The sequence below is a fragment of the Ceratotherium simum genome, chromosome 3, assembly GCF_057802395.1.
Source record: "Ceratotherium simum simum isolate JZ-2026a chromosome 3, ASM5780239v1, whole genome shotgun sequence".
NCBI lineage: Eukaryota > Metazoa > Chordata > Mammalia > Perissodactyla > Rhinocerotidae > Ceratotherium > Ceratotherium simum.
Genome location: NC_141902.1, coordinates 4,734,055 through 4,752,524, shown reverse-complemented (window position 1 = coordinate 4,752,524; position 18,470 = coordinate 4,734,055). Strand labels below are relative to the sequence as shown.

At 34.3% G+C, this 18,470-nt stretch overlaps 1 protein-coding gene across 1 annotated transcript in view; it reads right to left on the bottom strand.

The window, feature by feature from the left end:
- Positions 1 to 3,187: 3,187 nt before the first annotated feature.
- Positions 3,188 to 18,470, bottom strand: part of MDGA2 (MAM domain containing glycosylphosphatidylinositol anchor 2) — a 791,668-nt gene continuing 776,385 nt past the window's right edge. The window contains exons 16-17 of the mRNA XM_004436360.3: positions 11,458 to 11,563; positions 3,188 to 8,630 (exon numbers count right to left, since the gene is read on the bottom strand). Coding sequence (XP_004436417.2) covers positions 8,542 to 8,630; positions 11,458 to 11,563 — 195 coding nt within the window. The 3' untranslated portion in view covers positions 3,188 to 8,541. The remainder of the gene's footprint in view (positions 8,631 to 11,457; positions 11,564 to 18,470) is intronic.

Genomic DNA, 18,470 nt, shown 5'->3' with positions numbered 1-18,470 from the left:
TAAATCATTACATAAATGGCATGTATGTATGAATGTGTGCATATGCATGGGCTTGAAGCAAGATTATTAGAGAAAGAGGAAATAATTAGAAAATGCTCATTTCCAAACTTGGCACACGTGCCATGTCATCGACATTATGATGCTCAACTTGACTCCTCCTCTTTCTCTAAGAACAGCAAACACAGCAATAAAAAGTTAGTGCTCGTTAACGCTTGCTGTGTTCTAAGAACTTGTTTAAGTATTTTATATAGTTTAGTCATTGGTGCCTCCCAGCGATCCTATGAAATACCATATTATCACTGCCGCTATTGTCCCTGTTCTACAGAAGAGGAAACTGAGTTCTCGGGGACAGTAAGGAAGTGGACTAACATCATATAATGAGAAAGTGGTGGAGAAAGAATGTGAACAGAGGCAGTCGGAGACAAGAACTTGCTTGCTGAAGTACACCTCAAAGGAAAACTTGCTCTAGACTAACCCACATGCTGTGAATGCACATGACCCGGAAGAAGAAGGTGGACAGAGAAGCCGGGTTGTAACCAGAGTCACCGCAAAGGAAAGAGGAGACAGCAAGAGGAGTGTGTGGTAAAATATGCGCGTATATATTTATTGCAGTTCCTTTCCAACTTACTTGATCTAAACACTTTATTTTTGTTTTTTAGATGACGTGTCTCTACACAATGCATCTGGTTATGTAATTTTCCTTTTCTCTCCTCTCTATGAACGTGAACATTCTAGTTTGATTAGTTGCATTTTTAAATGCATTATCCGTATCTATTCATACTGTCCCCCCTCTGTGACCTCATGGTTTGTGTTCTGTCCTAGAAGCTCCCTCGCTCTGTTCTTGGAGCCCTCTCGTGTACCTGACAGCCTGACATTCTTCCTATTCTTGTATATTTTATGTACTGGATGTGTAATCTGGACCTCAGGAAACCTGTGAAATGAATGTGGTCTCTGAAATCCTGTACCTCTCCTCTTTCCATGCTTCTCCTTCCTGTTCCTCAGACCCTTCCAGTAGGTCCAGTGGTTCCTCAGTCTATTTTGCTAGATAATTGAAGACTGTGAGCTGATAAAATGTTACCCCCAAATATTAGGGACTAATATGTTTCCCTTCCGGAAGTATTTATAGTTTGATAGAAGACTAAATAGAGAAAGCAACGCTGTGCATGAAGGAACAGACTGCGGCGGGGTGAGGAACTGCAGGCCCTAGTTGGGGATGCTGATTCAGAACAGATACCCTGCCAGGACCCTCCGATACTCCTGCATTGCAAGGGCCTGTTGACCACACGCAAAATCTCAGTCCTGTACATGATACTGTCAAAAACTAAATCAGTGAAAAAGGAAAAATGCATATTATTTCATTAAAAAATTATAACAGACAGTATCCTACTTATTTTTTCATTTAACTATTATGTGGTTGCTTCATACTAGCACTGTACTCTCTTTAATTTTGGGCTCATTGACTTGTGCTAGTTTTGGAAACTAAAACATATAATCGAAAGCAAATAAAATAAAATAATAAAAATTAATAGTCCTCTGTGTTCAACACTTTCCAATTTTTAAAAATTAATTTGTTTCTCATTATTTTGTTCTATGTGTAAGAATCTAGTTTTTGCTACCTAAAATGTTACCCAGAACTAAATAAATATCTTCTCATTTTATAATTTTGCTTTATAATTCAAATTCTTATACAACTTTAAAAACTATTTGCATATTTAAATATACTTCAAGTTTAGTGGGTGATTGGATCCCAAGAACTATATGCTACAATAAGCTCTAGACTACAAAGGAGTTAAGATTTTGAATTTGGCTAGAGCTCATATGATCTCCCTAAGGTCAAATTAGGCATCATATTCTATAATTAACACATTTTGGTCGGAAGAAGAGATTCTATGTAGTATTATTCTCATGTATAATGATGGCACCTAACCCAAAACATACAGAATTAGTAACATTTTCCTTAGTTGAAACATATAATGATTTTGTTTGCAAAAACATTAACATTTGCCCTTTATTGATTGAGAAATATAATCATTTTCTGCTAAACTAAGAAGTCCAGAAAATTGTGTTGCAAATGCTTGAACTGACATATCATTGTGCCGACTCCTCGTTGTTCTATGTACACAGGAGACATCTGTCCGTGAAATTTCATCGATTTTACACCTGAAGGCTGACATTGCTGCTTATTTCCGAAGTTCATTAAACAAGTTCTGTTTTCAATATAGCTCTAAATCATGGATTAACTGAGCAACCACTAATTCAGTAATCTCTACAGAACCTAGGTAAGCTGGAAGTTCTTAAACTTGTGAAAAGACATGGTCCTTGCCGTGGAGGAGGTTACAGTTTCAATGGGAAGCAGATATGCAGACAACTAAAGAACACTTGAAAGGAATATAAGCGCTATAGGAAATCGAATAGGGGTAAAGTCCTTAATTTGACTATTAAACTAAACAGCTTCTGAAGAATAAACAGGACTTTAATATGTAGTTAGGGAGCAGCTGGAGAGTTGATTTTTAAACATGCTTAATGGGTCTGTTAATGCTAATTGTATCTGCATTTCCAAAACTTCATGAATATATTTAGAGATATAATACCAAAGACAAAGAGAAAACTAAGCTAGATCAGCAGTGGAGAAACAATGATAAGCAAGTTAACTTTCAGGATTCCATTTATACTTTGGTTCACTCAAATCGTTGTCGAGCAGTATTATGTTCCCCTCAGATGACTCACATTTAGCCTACAGTGCCCCCATGAAATAGATGATTAAAACTCTCATCCTGGATAACATTAGTGCTGTTAAGCTGCACTTAATTATTTCATATATCACACGGAAGCCCAGAGTTACTAAATGGAGCCATAATTCTTAAATCAGAGTTCATTCAGGAAACTTTTAGTGCCTACTTGTTTAACACAATCTTATAAATGATCCCTCACAAAGGATGTAAAAAATCAACACACATCTTTAATGGGCTATTTGTGCTTTGCTGCAGTGTTGAGTCTATAAAAGCTTCTTAATAGTGAGAGAAATGATGGCATTTTCATCTTAATTTGCAAATATAATTGCCATTCTAAATATCTTTTTGTTTCGAACTTAAGTGCTTATTGACAGCAGAAATTTCCCCCAAACACTAATAGAGTATTTAACATAATTTCATTTATTGAAAGAAAATCCAAGGGAAAATAACATACAGCTATCTGAAACTATTTAGCAGAAGGAAAATACCAAAAGGAAAAAGTAAGTTAAACCTAAACTTTGAGATCTAAAATGTAACTAATATTCAATATAAATTTAACACAATGTATATTTGATTAAACTTATACATTTAAATATACTGATGAAATTCAAGAAATAAAAATGATATCCTGGAAATCCAGGACAACAATCAAGAGCAATACAAAAACAAACTGAAACTAACAAGCTAATCCCTATTTCATAGAATTTCCCATCATTTTATCGAAAAATAAGAATACATTTTCGGTCAACTCATGGAAAATTAGTACAATTGAAATTAAATTCAATCAGTTGTAAATATTCCCTTGAGAAAACTATTTGTTTCCACCCAGAGTTTAACCTTTGCCCTACTGAAAATTGTGAATTTCAATTGCTTAATTTCAATGCACTTAGTGTGGACTCAGGGTAGTGAAATCACCACTCATAATTTATTAACCTTTGTATTACTATATGTCAATAAAGTAGTCCATGTACAAACATATGGGATATTTATCTCTCCCTAAATTTCACTTCTCTTTTCAAGCAGATATGAACATATGATGGATTGATTCTGAACTGACAAGATTTCACATTAAAATTTCAAGTCTTTAATTCTTACTTTTTCTATGTAATAACATATATATATTTACTTATAAATATGATGGATACTCAGCAAAGAAGTTTTTATATCAGATTTGAAAAAAGTTCTGATCATTCTGTGGTAGCTTTTCTCCTAAATCAAAGTAGAAAATGCCAGAGACACGGCTTTTTAAAAATAAGCGCTAAGAAAACTAATTGAACTGGTTAGCCACAAAGGGAACATTGTAGGAAAAGAAATAGCTTGGGATTGAACCCTATGATTTTATTGTTTTCATAGAAAATGCACTAACTCCTCATCGACATCAACTACCAGTTGCAAGAAGGGCACCCCTTCTCCTTTGCTGAGATGCAGACGAAGTGATTAGTAAGAAGCAGTCGTCAACCAAGAAGAAAACGAATTTGGAGGAAAATTTTTCCAGTTTAAATGTTTGTTGAGAGGCCCTGATCTCTGAAAGGCACATTAAAAACAAAAAAGGTTTTTGATAAAGAACATGCATTCAAAAGGATCCTTTTAAACCAATCACTCTATCAAAATCAGATTAGTCTGTCACCTGATCTTTCGAATCACTAATCAAAACAAACAAAAATAGACCATGAAAAATACCACAGCCAGTTTCATACAGTCTTAAGCATAGAACTAAATTAATTAATTATTCTTCAAATTATATATTTTGACAGATCAGTTTATTATAAAGTCTTTAAAATAAAAATGCATGTTTGGTGAAAAGTTAGTACAGTTGTCATTCATATTTTGTTATATTTTAAAATATAAAAGTAAAGAATGGGAGTATTTTTACTATCTGTAACATAATGTAACTGACTAGCTGGTTTGTAATTCGGATTACTATAATGATCGTAATTCATTGCCATGCCAAAGTCAATGTTGTGACAGATGTGAAATGAAGTACCACGAGGTTAGTCTATCGCATGACATTGTGGTGTTCCATGCATTGTTCAAATCTTTTAAAGAAAATTTAATGGCAGGCTAAACTTCTAACCTACTAAGTACCATGAATCACATGAAACAAGGAAACATTTTAAATCAGAGATACAGAGCAGTTTGTAATTCATGATGGAACTAAACAATAGGTAGCAGGAAAAAAGAAAAAGAAGAAAGCAAGGCTAGGTATATATATAATTTATAAAAGAGAAGACAGATTTTTAAAAGCATAAAATAAAAGTTATGTTATTTTTAAATAATGCATAGTCAATGAGTATTTAATATAAACTGTACCAGTCTGATGGGGCATCTTTTTCTTACTTTTGAGTTTGTTGAAAAGTAATAATATTGGGCACGATTTGTCACTTCTGGAAACTTTAGTGAATTTCAACATATCTAAGAGGCCATGAGTTTTAAGATGCTCTATTATTTTATATCTATCACTACACAGAAACACTGCCAATTGTAATTAAAATAGGCCTGATTACAGAGACGTTAAAATGTGGAGAAACAAGCATCTTTGAACTGATGAAACAGAGTAATGCTCCTAACTAATCGGGATCAAATACTGGCAATAGGAGATTATATGTATAATCTTTCTCCCAGAAAATTGAATGCTCAATTGCCTGATGCCTTCCTATAAAAGAACAGAAAAATATGCGCATCAATCACACTTAAAATACATTATCAATAAGTAAAAGGGGGAGTATGTGGGTGAGTTCAACTCATAACAAATACAAAAAAATATGAGGAAAAGGAAGGCAGTTGGTTAACAGGGAAGTGCTTCAAAGTTGCCACTTATATTACTTATATTAAAGAAAAGACTACTTAACATAATTGACATTTCACTTATCCCAAATTTCCTGCATTTTTATCCATTTACTTCGAATTATAGCAACTGAATATTTGATCTGGAGTGAAAAACATGGATTCTAAGTTTGTTAGTTTTATAAATAATCCAGAACCCACTTGAGATATATATTTTGATTGATTACTGTATCAATAAATCTGATTGCTTTGCAGTTCTTCTGATGGCCCCTTTGTTTTTGCAACTCATTTGCAATTTCTCAAAAATTTAATCAAAATGAATTTTTGAAGTACCAGCCAGTTCTCATGAACTTGTGTTTTCTTACTGTGTGAAAGTTTATGGGAAGATTTGAGTATTTCATGAACACTTTTTAGTAGTAGGATTAAAATTTTCATTTTCAGTAATTTCTTTGTGCAGGGTTACTTAGGAGACTTGATTGTTTTCCTGGAAAGGACACATGTTTATCCAAATATTCTGAATATAACTTTTTTAGTTTTTGGAAAAGCCTCACTCAAATCAAAGATCAAGGAAGGAAGGGAGCAATGAGTTAAGCCTCTTTAGATCTAAAATATTTTTATTGATATTATCAGCAATGAGGGTGCAGAAAATCAATTAAAAAGGATGATCCACTAATACAGGATAGTGGAGAGAAGTGATTAGTTGCCAGACGAAATGGAAGTCGAGATGAAGGAAGATTTAGTAAACATTAAGCTAAGTGCCCCAAATATTGTTTACTTTAATCTCTTTGGTTTGATAAAATGAGTGTAATTTTGAAAATTTTTCAATATGCCTGATTTGTTCAAAAAAGTTAGGAAACTCATTTGTTTATTCTTTTTAATTTAAAGGGCTTGGTTTAGCTCAATTCTATCACTACCTGATATTCCCACTGCTCCCCTCCTCAACCGTGAGAATACACAGTAAACTCCAAGTTCATATTTGTTTCATATTTTACTTTCAAAGGTTTAACATTCTTTTTTACATGTAGTACAAATATGGTAGAGCGCATCATGGAGTTCCTAGGAATTTCTTCTTGCAGACATTAGCACTGAAGATTCAGCCCATGGTCACAGAACCAATAAATTGTATAACTAGTCTAATTTTGGTGATCAGTGAACACTGCTCAACAAACACACATACCGCTTTTACCTTTTTTACCTTACCTGGAAAGAGGCTTTATTGAACATAGCTGGAAAATTATCTTTTAAGTTGAATTACTGAATTTGCACAAACATTTCTACAGAATTTCTTAAAAAATCAAGCTTTGTCATTTTTCCACTACATTTTGTTGTGCTTTTTATTTTAATATTTGCAAATGTTATAATTTAATGCTTATAACCCAATTACTTGCATAATCAGTTTTTTTTTTAATCCTGGGGTGTTGAAAGAACATATAATAATAATAATAATATTCTTCTTTAGACAAAAGTCTTTTTAAATGAAGTTAAAAGCTGAGATGATTTAAGGAAAAAGATCTTCAAATTTTCATAACCAACAGGTTTAAGTGAAATTTACAATGCATTGGAAAACTGGCTGGTTAAAGGTATGATTTGTCCTCAGGTAGCTCAAAATCATTTTTACAGATTTTTGTTTTTTTGTAAAAGTGTTTTTTAATCTTGGTAAAATAATAAAATAATATTTCACAATTTGCACAGAGTCTGAGTAAAGGGCAGAGGCATATGACCCTCAGTGTTTAGGATAAAGCCAGGTTTTTTAGGCCCAGTTCTGCTGTAGAGTTTGTATGCACTGCAATCACACACATTGTCTTGTTCCCTCTAAAGCTAGGGCCAATTTCATTTCACATGGAGGTGAGAGTGAAAAATCACTCGTGTGTTTTATCACCTCCTGCGCTAAGTGTTATCTTAACCACTTTTTGCTCTGGTTGACCCATTTAATAACCTGGAAGAAGGAAGTGTTGCTCCCGCGTCTGGTCTTAGTGGAAGTGATTTTCGAATGGACAAGCAGCCGAGAGGCCATGGCTGTCTAGGAGGTCCCACAACACGTGTCACGTCTGCACCGGCGTACGCAGCAGCTCCGGTCCTTTCTTCTTCAGAAGCGGCGTGGTTGTCTTGCCTGTGATTTGCACATCGAGGCTCTGTAGTTTGTTTATAAAATAGTTTTACACAAACCACTCTTAGCAGTGCAAGCTTCTGAGTTGAAAATTATTCAGGCTTGTTTCATTGAAGGCACTTGGTTTCCATGGCAATTTATAAAAGATGGTGGTTTGGTTTCTTCGTTGGAACAGATGACTTAGTTTGGGTGTTCAAGTGGCCGCAAGCAAACTCCAGTAAGCCTGTGTAATGTGTAAGCCCAGGTTTACCGCCCTGGAGAGTAGTGCATGCAAAAGGAGACGGCATACATTATCTAGCCGAGCCATGGGAGGGAAACAAAGAATAACCATAAAGGTGGGATAGGGATAAGGTGGGGAGGAACGCGAATGTTGTAAATAATTCTGAGTTCGGGTTATTTTCAAGGAAGGGTAACAACCAAGGTAAAAGGGCCTACATTTATTTAATTCTCTACGTAAAACCTTCTCGAAAGGAAAATAAATGCCAGCTCTTCACGTACCCTGTTTACAGTGAGGTTTTTGTTGGCAGGCCATTAGGTTTCCATGGTAACAAGCAAACTATTCATTTGAAACAAAACCAGCCATGACTTTGTGCTTTGACAAGGGTTTCTATAGCTCTTTTTTTTTTTTCCAGAGTTCAACCAGATGACCAGATGATGCTGTAATCATTTTAGCCACAAAAGCACCTGAAGGTCTCTCTACTCAGGTCAAGATTATCTTTTATATGTACTGGAATAAGTTATACTTCCATGATGTCTTTTTATCCCCAGTGCTTAAAAAATTTGTTTTTATTATTTTATTTTTCAGTCAGTAGTCAGTGGAGGAATCTTTGGTAGTTTGTTTTTTCAATGTCCATGTACAAAGACTCTTTCTTCATGCCAGTGCCTGGTGAATCTTTTATAGCCTCTGCCAGGATAAGGTCACCTTCGAGGACTTAAGATAGAGATGAGGACGATAACGGGAAAAAGCCATATATGTACTAAAATCCCAACAGCACCATCAACGGAATCTAAAGACAAGGAAAATAAATGCCAAGAAACAAAAACAGGAGCATAAGTATTCCACGTAGCTACCAATGCGACTTTGGTGAACTAATAAGACAATTTCTTATATGGAAAACATTTTTAGAGAACATTTTTCTATTTGGTTTGCCTTATTTATCAGCTTCATTTCCAAAGCAAATGAAGGAAAATAACTTGAATATATGGTCAAGCATTTGATAAAATAAAAATATCTGCAGATTTTAAATTGACATGATATGCTATGAAAACTTGTTCGGAAGATGGTTCTGTGAATTTTGGGCTGTGCTCAGCCTCAGATCCTGCTGGCCACATGAAAGCATGCACTCATAGGAAATTCTCAGAAATCGTAAAAGGTCAGCCTTTTTTCCAAGCTTCCAGAAATGTTTAAGCTTAAAGACTGAGAGAACAACTACTCTTGATGAAAACTAGGAAGGGATTGTTATGGGTAGAGAAATTAACTACTGCAAATGGTGGATTATGTATGTTTATATATAGAGGATCAGTCCAATATCTATAAATTGGGTAAATAATTATCTCTTTAGTGTAGTTTTTAGAAGCTCTATGAAGTCCATTCTAACTAAAAAGTCCCTTCCACCAATCTGCCTCGAGATTCTTACCGTAGTTGGTATTTCAATGAAAGCCTCATGTCCAGGTGATACCTCTTAGAATGTACCCCTTACCTAGGAGGGCTAACATAGGCAAACCCGATAACTCATTAACCTGGCTTAAGTTACAGAATGGCTCTCATCTAAGAGAGGGCTGGGTTTTGAAAATGAGCCATACACTTTCAGCTTTTGATGGTGTGGGCCACAGTACCATTACTGCCTGAGAGCCTGGGAACCTGTAGGAAGAGGCTTTTGGCTTCCAAGCTGGTTTGTACTTAAAAATTAACATTAATTTAATATTCATAAAACATTATTCATCAATGAACTTAGTTAAATAGATATAAATGTAACAGAATACTTTCTCATACCAGAGAATATTTTTGTTCAATTAGGATTATTTGTTTCCCCCGATTTGCAGAGGCTACATAAAAATACCTCCAATACATATAGATATATCTTATTTAAAACAGCCGCACATTTCTCTGGATTTGGTAGGTGGAGAGAAGAACACGGATTACGACAATGTTCTGTTGGGTAACGATAAGTCCTGATGCGTTTTTGTGGTCATTTCTCTGCAGCTCCTCTCACCTTCTCTCCTTTCTCCTTTCGGGAGTAAATTATGTTCTCTTCTTTCCTCATTTGGAAAGTTTAATTCAATTCATTGAATTTAATTTATAATAGTTTTCAGTGATTAAATTATCAACATGTAAAATTTCTTTAAAAGATGTTACTAGTATGTTGCTCTCACTGATTCATGTCCCGAGATTCAAAAGAAACCCCACCCTTGGGGGACAATGCATGCTTTTCTGTGCATTTGACAAGCCTACTTCCTTTGGGTAGAGCTATTGGTTTTCTAAAGCAAAATGAGCCAGACACAGGGAGAAATTGTTACTGAATGTGTTACTCGATATGCTAAATCTAACAACAAGAAGGTGAAAACCATGAGCAAAATGGCTCACTGTTATACTGAATCTTAGTTTTTGTCTTTTACAATGCTTAAAAATGGATTTTTCTGATTTGCTCCAGACTTATACCAAATGGATTTTTGTGCTTCTTTTGTGTGTACTAAATAATTGATGAGTTATTTATGTAAATTTAGCTTGATTGATACCTCTTTATATGACCACAAAATTTAAGATTCCACATGGGCCTATTAAAAACCTTCAATCAGAGGATTTTTTTAATAAAAATGCTTTTAGATTTCTCAACTTCAAATGGATAATATAGAGATGAGGCTTTTAAGAAACAGCCCAACACATACTTCTGATGCTTTTCGCATTACTTATCTTTTTTTATGTGTGTGTGTGTGAGGAAGATTAACCGAGAGCTAACATCTGTTGCCAATCTTCCTTTTTTTGCTGAAGAAGATTGGCCCTGGGCTAACATCCGTGCCCATCTTCCTCTACTTTATGTGGGACACCTGCCACAGCATGGCTTGATAAGCGGTGCGCGGTCCGCGCCCAGGATCCAAACCGCGAACCCCCCGGGTCCCCAAAGTGGAGCGCGCAAACTTAACCGCTATGCCACTGGGCTGGCCTCTATTTATCATTTTTGATTTAGACTTCTTTTATTAAAAAATGGATTTTGGTGAAAATATAAAATTTGAAGATATTAAATCAGAGTAATATTCAATACCAGAGTAAAAACTGAAAGCAAATTACTAAACAAGATTGTGGTGCATGTAGAAGGAGATTAATTATACCAGAAAAAATAAAGCTACTCCATTACTTAATATATATACTAAGGCTCTTCACAATATTGAATCTGTTAAAATGGTTAGCAAAATGGTTGAATATATTTCCTAGTTGGCTAGGCAATATATTCATAAACTGTTTTGGGGAATAAAAACAGCTATGTCTATATAAATGTGTGCTGAGTATATAGATTAGCCAAATATTTTAATAAAAGTAAAAAAAATCCTCTGAAATTAATAATATAAATTAAAAATATTTTAAAATCTTAGTTAAAAGTCAAAATGTGATTGCCTTACATAGACCTAAATCAAAATTACTTTTGTTTTATCTTAGGCTAAATATGCCTATAGTTGAATTTAATACTTTGATTTTAAAATATCTTCAAAATTTTAGGATCTCATATATAAGAAATTTCTAAATAAACAAACTAAAAATAATTTTTTTAATTAGAATATATTAATTTAACAGTAATTATGTTACTTTAACATCAAACCAATCCAAGAAGAGACACTTACTCTTAGTCGTTAGGTCTTGTTTTGCACATTCTCCTTCTGCAATTGATACATCATCAATGGCAATGTCACCTTCTATGCCAGGACCTCGAATACCTTCAAAAATGAGCTACAAATAGGAATGAAACAAACCTAAATGTAGAGCTTTGATTTGCAAATGAATTTCTACTGAGAAATTGAGGAGCCAAACCTAAACTTGTCAACAACTCTGGCATCTTTTTTTCTTGATGTTCTTCAAGATTGTTACTTGCAAAAAATATAAACTTTCTTAACAAAACCAATAACGGCATCTTCTTTGCATAGTTTTAGTTTTTCACATCAAAAGCTCCATGTTGATTTTAAAACAAAATTATACTTAATTGGATAATACAATAAAAACAACTACTTCTACAAATCCTATCACTTTTGGTTTTCAGGGGTAAGAGATAATTTTTATTTGAGCAGTATTTCTCTGAAATGGATTTCCTCAAATTTTCTCTAAACATACTCATAACACTGATTTTCTAGAAAAATTTTAAGAAATGAATGAGTTCTGGGTTTTTTACAACAGTTTTATGTTTACTGAAGCCCAGAACAAGGGTTTACCATCTCTGGGAAATTGTTTGATCTCTTGCAAATACAATGAATAGGTTCCTCATATTGCCCAGATGTCATGATTTACCTCTATGATTTCACTTTGACATTCTATTTTTAAACACTTGAAGATATTTATGGGTCTATTTATGTTGAGTGTTTAGTAGCTGGGCTTTGAATTTCCAGTATCTGGAACAGTGGTTGACACTGAGGTTTAATACGTGAGTGTTGAAAAAATAGATGAATGAAACCATTCTCCCTTTATTACTAATTCTGGACATAATGACAATATAAGGACATTTACCAAATTTTTATTATTTCATTTTTACAGAAACAAGACTCTTTTAGAATTTTCTTTATAACTGCCCAATTATTCCTTGCTTCCAGCAAAACTTTTTAATCCTTTTGATACGAAAAGGCAAAGTATGCATTTAGTGATTATATTCCCAGAAAAAATTTCTACATGTCAAAATGAAATATCTAGTTTAGCCTTTCCAAAGAAAAATTAGCTTAATAAAGAGCTGTCTCCAACATGAAGCTGATGTGTGTGCTTTTATAGAATTTCTAGCCTTGTTGCATTGCAACAACTGAGAGTGAAATTCTATTTTTATCAACGCTAAAATTTTTTTTTGTCTTGTTTTTGTTTTTGTTTTGTTTTGTCTTTGAAAGCATCTTAATATGGCTCCTTAAAGGGAAATCTGTGGTGATTTTCAGAGAACTTAGGCAACCTTTGAGAAAGTGATCCATTGTTCTCTGATATACTATCATAATTTATCAATTGAAATCTCTAAGTAGTAGCAAGAGGCATTAGTTATCAACTTTTTTATTGAGTCCCTGTCCCTCACTTAGATATAGTCCATTAGAGTAACAATAATTTTCATGATTTGATAGGAGAAAAAGCTTTAGGAAGTTTTTATTACTATATTTAATTTGCATAGAGAGGGTTTCCTCCTTACCTATGTTGAGATAAATATGTTAATAAAGAGTGTCCAAAGCCATTTCTTTGAAAAGCATCCAAAGTGTCCTGTATCACTGAAGCTGAAATAAAATGGCAGGCCACAGTTAAAATATTTGGAGCTAAGCTGCCAGCATACGAATTCTCAGTTCTCAGATAGAATCGGCAATGAAGCATCCCAGTCTGGCTGCATGGAAATAATGGCTTGCATTGGACTCAGGGTGGTGTTTTGGAAGGTGTTTGGGAAGTGGCTAAAAAGCCCTCTGAGGACTGTTTAAATCACAAGAGTGAGGATTTAAAAAAAAAAATCAATGGTATAAACACTCAGGAGTACTGAATATGGAAAAGGAGAAGTCATTTTAATGGCTGCAGAATATTCCATGTTATAGATACAACATAATTTATTTAACCAGTACCCTATTGTTAGACATTAAAATTATTTTCAGCTATTGTAAGGCTGAGATGAATACATTTCATATAATTATTATACACACTTATTTAGAACACATTGTTCTTTAAGGTCATCATAAATTGCGTCTATCAGCACTCTGTCTGTGAGAAGGTATTGCCTTTTCCTAACCAGGGGTTTTTAAGGTATGTTAAGGGTATTCCAGGTATTTTCCTTTTTTTGATATGCGCTGCTTACATGATACACAGTCAATGTTAGAATAAATCAATGGTTACCCCCCCTTTCTTAGTTTCAGTCATGTGATGCTGAGTCTTCTCCCCTGAAGACCACAACATGAATGGAATGTTATCTTGGAGAAAGTCAGAACTCAAAGATTTAGGCTGAAATGAGTCTGATTCCACAAAATCCAACATTTTCCACTTTGCCCACAAGACTAATACTTTATCGAATGAAAGTGGAATGCCGTCATCACAAATTTTCCTTTCATGCAGGTGTTTTCAAGAATTGAATGGAATAAAGTGTAGATTTCTGCCTCCTAGTCAAGTTTTAATTTTGGAGTGAAGCAGGAATAAGAATGTATTAGTCAGAAAAATCTGGTATGGTAAAGAGGAAACCTCAGTCACCAAGAGTTTTAATTTTAAGAGATGGAGTGGGAAGGGACAGAGAGTAAACACAGCTTGTAGAGTACAATACAGGGTTTGAAACGTAGCCGTGACAAAGATAAAGGGATTGCATTCCCATATGCTTTGTGTGGGAAGTGAGATGTTGGTGAAAAGGCTAATAAAGGTCGGTTAGAATGTTCTGCACCTGCTCACTCTTGAAATTTAGACAGATGAAGCTAAGTCATAGTCCTTTCATTGGATGCTGGAGAAACAGGTTTGGGAGTACATGGCTTTTCCATCTTAGCTATCCAGAAGTGAGTAGATAAAATTATCCACAGTTTTTCTTATTTAAAATACACAATTATTTTCACTTAGTAAGTTCTTGTTCCCTGGAGGTAGGTGTCAATATAAAATAATGGGGTTATTTAAAAAATCAAAACTAATATGTGTAAATCATCAAAATCATTCCCAAACTTTTTAAAGCTGGTTTCCCTGGAATGATTATGCCATTGCTCAAAGCATTTCAAAACGTCTGTTACCATCTTTAAAGTATTATACGCTCCTACTTTTCCTATTAATTTCCTTTTCCTTCCCTTCCTTCTGCCTCCCTGTGCAGCTTGATCAAAAATGCAAGGTCAGACCTAGCCTTGTGCTGAAGACAGAAGTCCCAAAGCAGAGAGGTTATGAAGGATGCTGCCATCCTTCTTTCGTGGTCAGATTGAGAGAGAATGGGCAGCCTTGGGTGGCAGACATTTGAGCGTACACTGACTGATGTAATTTAACATGTGTGCTGCCTGCCTGCTGGCAATATGGTGACTGTATGTGTGTAGTTGGCTGAACAGCAAAAATACAAATCAACAAAAGTCAAACTGTCACGTGTCCTGACGGCTGCCTGTATCTAGAACATTCTCTCATATGAATACTTCATCCCTTGGTGATCCCAAATTAAATGTTACAGTAATAAAATTTGGCTGATTTGTAAATCTATTATTTCCATTTATCTGTACAAATATGGATAATACAGTTTGTCACTGAATAAAGCAAGTTGATTACTTTCTCTATAAGCATGGCAGGCGTTTTGGATACTGTGTGGAAATAAATCAGAGAATTAATAGTAGTTATTACTAGGATGATAAAAATAATTTCTGACAATCAACTCTTGGTACAGTTACAATTAGCATTTTTTATATTTATTTGTAATCCTGTGTGATAGGAAATCCAATCTAGTAGACCAGAGTAATACGGTCTTCTTCAGGGTCCTATTTGAACAGGAAGAAGAGGTCTCGTGCAGTATGCTTGTTTGCTTCCTGTTAATTTCCATAGCAGTCTTGCTATTAGGAAGACATCGATTGTTTTTTAACTCATACTGACTCTCATAAAGAAATATTTATTGCATTGTTTTACTTATGCTCTGAATTCCAAATACAATTATATTTTTTAATTATTATAATAAAATTTTATAGATTCTAGTAGACTCATAAATGGCCTCTAGACTAAGAGCTGGAGGGGTACTTTTTCCTTTGTATTGTTTTTGACTGTGAGGTAGAAAACAGAAATGAAATACATAGGTATTCAATTTAAACAATGTACCTTCACCAAACTTTCAAGTATTTATAAAAATAAATCTGCAGTGACAAACATCTTTTTATCAAATATAAAGAGGAAAAACTATAACGATTTGTTACGATATATCTCAACTTGGAAGATGTGATCTGTATGCAATGAAAAAATCTAAATTATATTCACTAGAAGAAGAAGTGCTCTCTAGTTTAATAGGTTACATTCTGTCATATTTTTATGAAGAATCATCATAATTCTGACTGCTGCTACATTACGGAAATAAAACTATGTTCCCTTCCTCTTTAGTACGTCTGGAATGCATTTGGTTTAATTGTCATGAAGAAGGAATTAACAGCATCTGGATACTCAGGGAAAAAATGTTGAAGTTTAGGTCTCCTAAAAGAGGGTTCAAATTATGCAAAATCTGTTCTTCACACACAATCATGTTGATATTATTTAAAACGGTTTCCCTTAACTGAAGTTTAAAATTTTAATGTTTTCACAGTGTGTGCATGCAGTTCAGCAAACTTAATATGCAAGAAATACTGCATAATCAGAAAATTAACTCTTGGTAGGTAAATTCAAGTGGAAATTTAAAAAAATGTATGTGGACTTCTGTATTAGAATTAAACCACACAAAATTAATTCAGTTCATCGAATTATATAGATTACATCCGTTATAATGCTTTAAAGCATACAGATATTGATGTCAACATAGAGCCGGAGATAGAGATGATGCTATTAAAGCTTGTGTTCAGATATAATTTCTCATAAGGGAGGAAGAGCCACATGCAATACTAATAAGTAAAGTTGATGGAAGAGTTAAAGAATACAACGTGCTTCTGATGATCTGACTTCAATGCTAAAGGTGCCTCTGCAAATGCTCACAACATATTTTCTTGCTGACAAGAGAGAAATCTCTTCTGATCATTATTGCTAAAAGGCAGAATCAAAGCCTTAGAATGCAGTTTGAAAACTGACAGTGCACAATGCTTGGAAAAACTTCCTAATAGAAACAAATTTGAAAAGAGCTATTAACATTAATAATTTTATCTTTATTTTATTAGTGGTGCAGCAATTAATTGAACTATCCTTAACCATTACAAAAGAGCTTTGAAGAGAGGCAACATAATAAACCAGGTGGGTAGCCTTAGCGTTTTCCCCGGGGAAGCTATACAAATATTAACAGCGAGTTTAACTTCACAAGACTCTGCCAATCCAGCTTGCTGGATAAATGTCACTTGGTTGTCAAAACTTCTAATCTGAAGCAATAAAATGAGATTTTGACTGTTGGCAAAGACAGAAAGAAATGGATCGCATTGTGAACTGCAGCTGGAAAATGTTTTCAATGTTACTTCAGGAGCCATCGGCATGTCCGCATAATTGCCCTGGAATTGGCTTAGAATGCCAGAAGCATGTCTACTAAGGAGGACCATATTTTCCAGATTATTATTATTACTAGTTAGATAAAGATAAAGGCAGCATGATGTAATGAGAGCATTACAATCTCTTCTCCAATCTCTATTTAATGTTAAGGATTTGTGTGATTTAAAATAAATTGTCTCAAAACCTGTTTGCAAATCTTTAAATGAGGATTGAAGAGTAGATCTCCAGAATTCCTTTCACCTATAAGTAAGAAAATGTAAAGACAGTATTTTGTGTCTCATAATGTCTCTACACTTTTCCCCTAGGAAACATTTAGGCTATGAAAGAAGTAAAGTGTTAAAAAGAATGGCTAAATATTTTTCTTGGTAAGGATATAAAACACAAGTGGCAGTCTAAGACTAACACTATATTAATTTTACTTTTTTGGAAAATTTTCCCTAATCCTTCCAAATCCAGCAAAACATATTTTCATCATGAGCACTGATCATGCTAAATTAATTCTAGAAAAAAATCCCCAAAGAAATTTCAGTAGGATAAAACTTGTATTTGCCCTGAAAAGTACTACACAGTAGTTTTATCTTCAGCTAACCAAACTAATTGGACATAGTCAAGCAAAAGACTTTGCAAGTGGTTGTTTTTTGAAGGATTTATGGATCAAACTAACTTAAAGGCATGTAACTCCAAACAAATAAAACAACATAAGTGTCAGTGAGAGACTCAAAATCACTTCTATCTCATTTAAAATTCCAAGAGGTAAGAGATATCCTTTCCACTTGAATTAAAGACATCCTAGAATGCCACCAAGCTGCATGTGAACAATACTAACACTTCGTACAACTTACTTTATATGGTAATATATTCTGTACAGTTGTTACCATGCTTTCCTGGTAGGCATTACATACCAAAGCAAGCATTGTTGAAAAGCTTGATAGGTTATAAACGATTTTTGAGTAAAAAATCCTTTGTCTGAAAAAAGTTCAAGGCAACAAGAAACTCAAAAACAAAACAAAATAAAAACCAAAAAACGGGGTAAGATGATGTAGTTGTGTTTCATGTTTGCTTGAACAATTAAGATTATGAAATAAAAGAAAGTCCTTAGCCAATGGACCTAGAAGTATGTTAGAGAATGAAAGAACATAGAAATCCAAAATAAAAATATGATTTTATTTACCTTTATTTTTCAATGATAATTTAAATAGCTTAGAAATGCATTGGTTCAAAATCTTTACTTTTTGATTTGCTTTTAGCCAAGATGGAGGAACAGGAAGCAAATCTATCATCCCATCTGAAACAAGCAAATAACTGGACAAAATATGTGAACCATTAGTGTTCAGGACACTACGCATCGGGTAATAAAGAATAGCGATCCTGAGAGATGAGAATCAGACAAGCTGAGCCCCAGGATGGCCCTATGCAGAATTTATAGACCACGGTGCAAGCAGAACAACACGAAGCCTGACAGAAAACCTGAGTTGAGCAGATACAGCCAAGAGTCCAAGGCGTCCAAGGCAGCAGGAGGACGTAGGGTAGA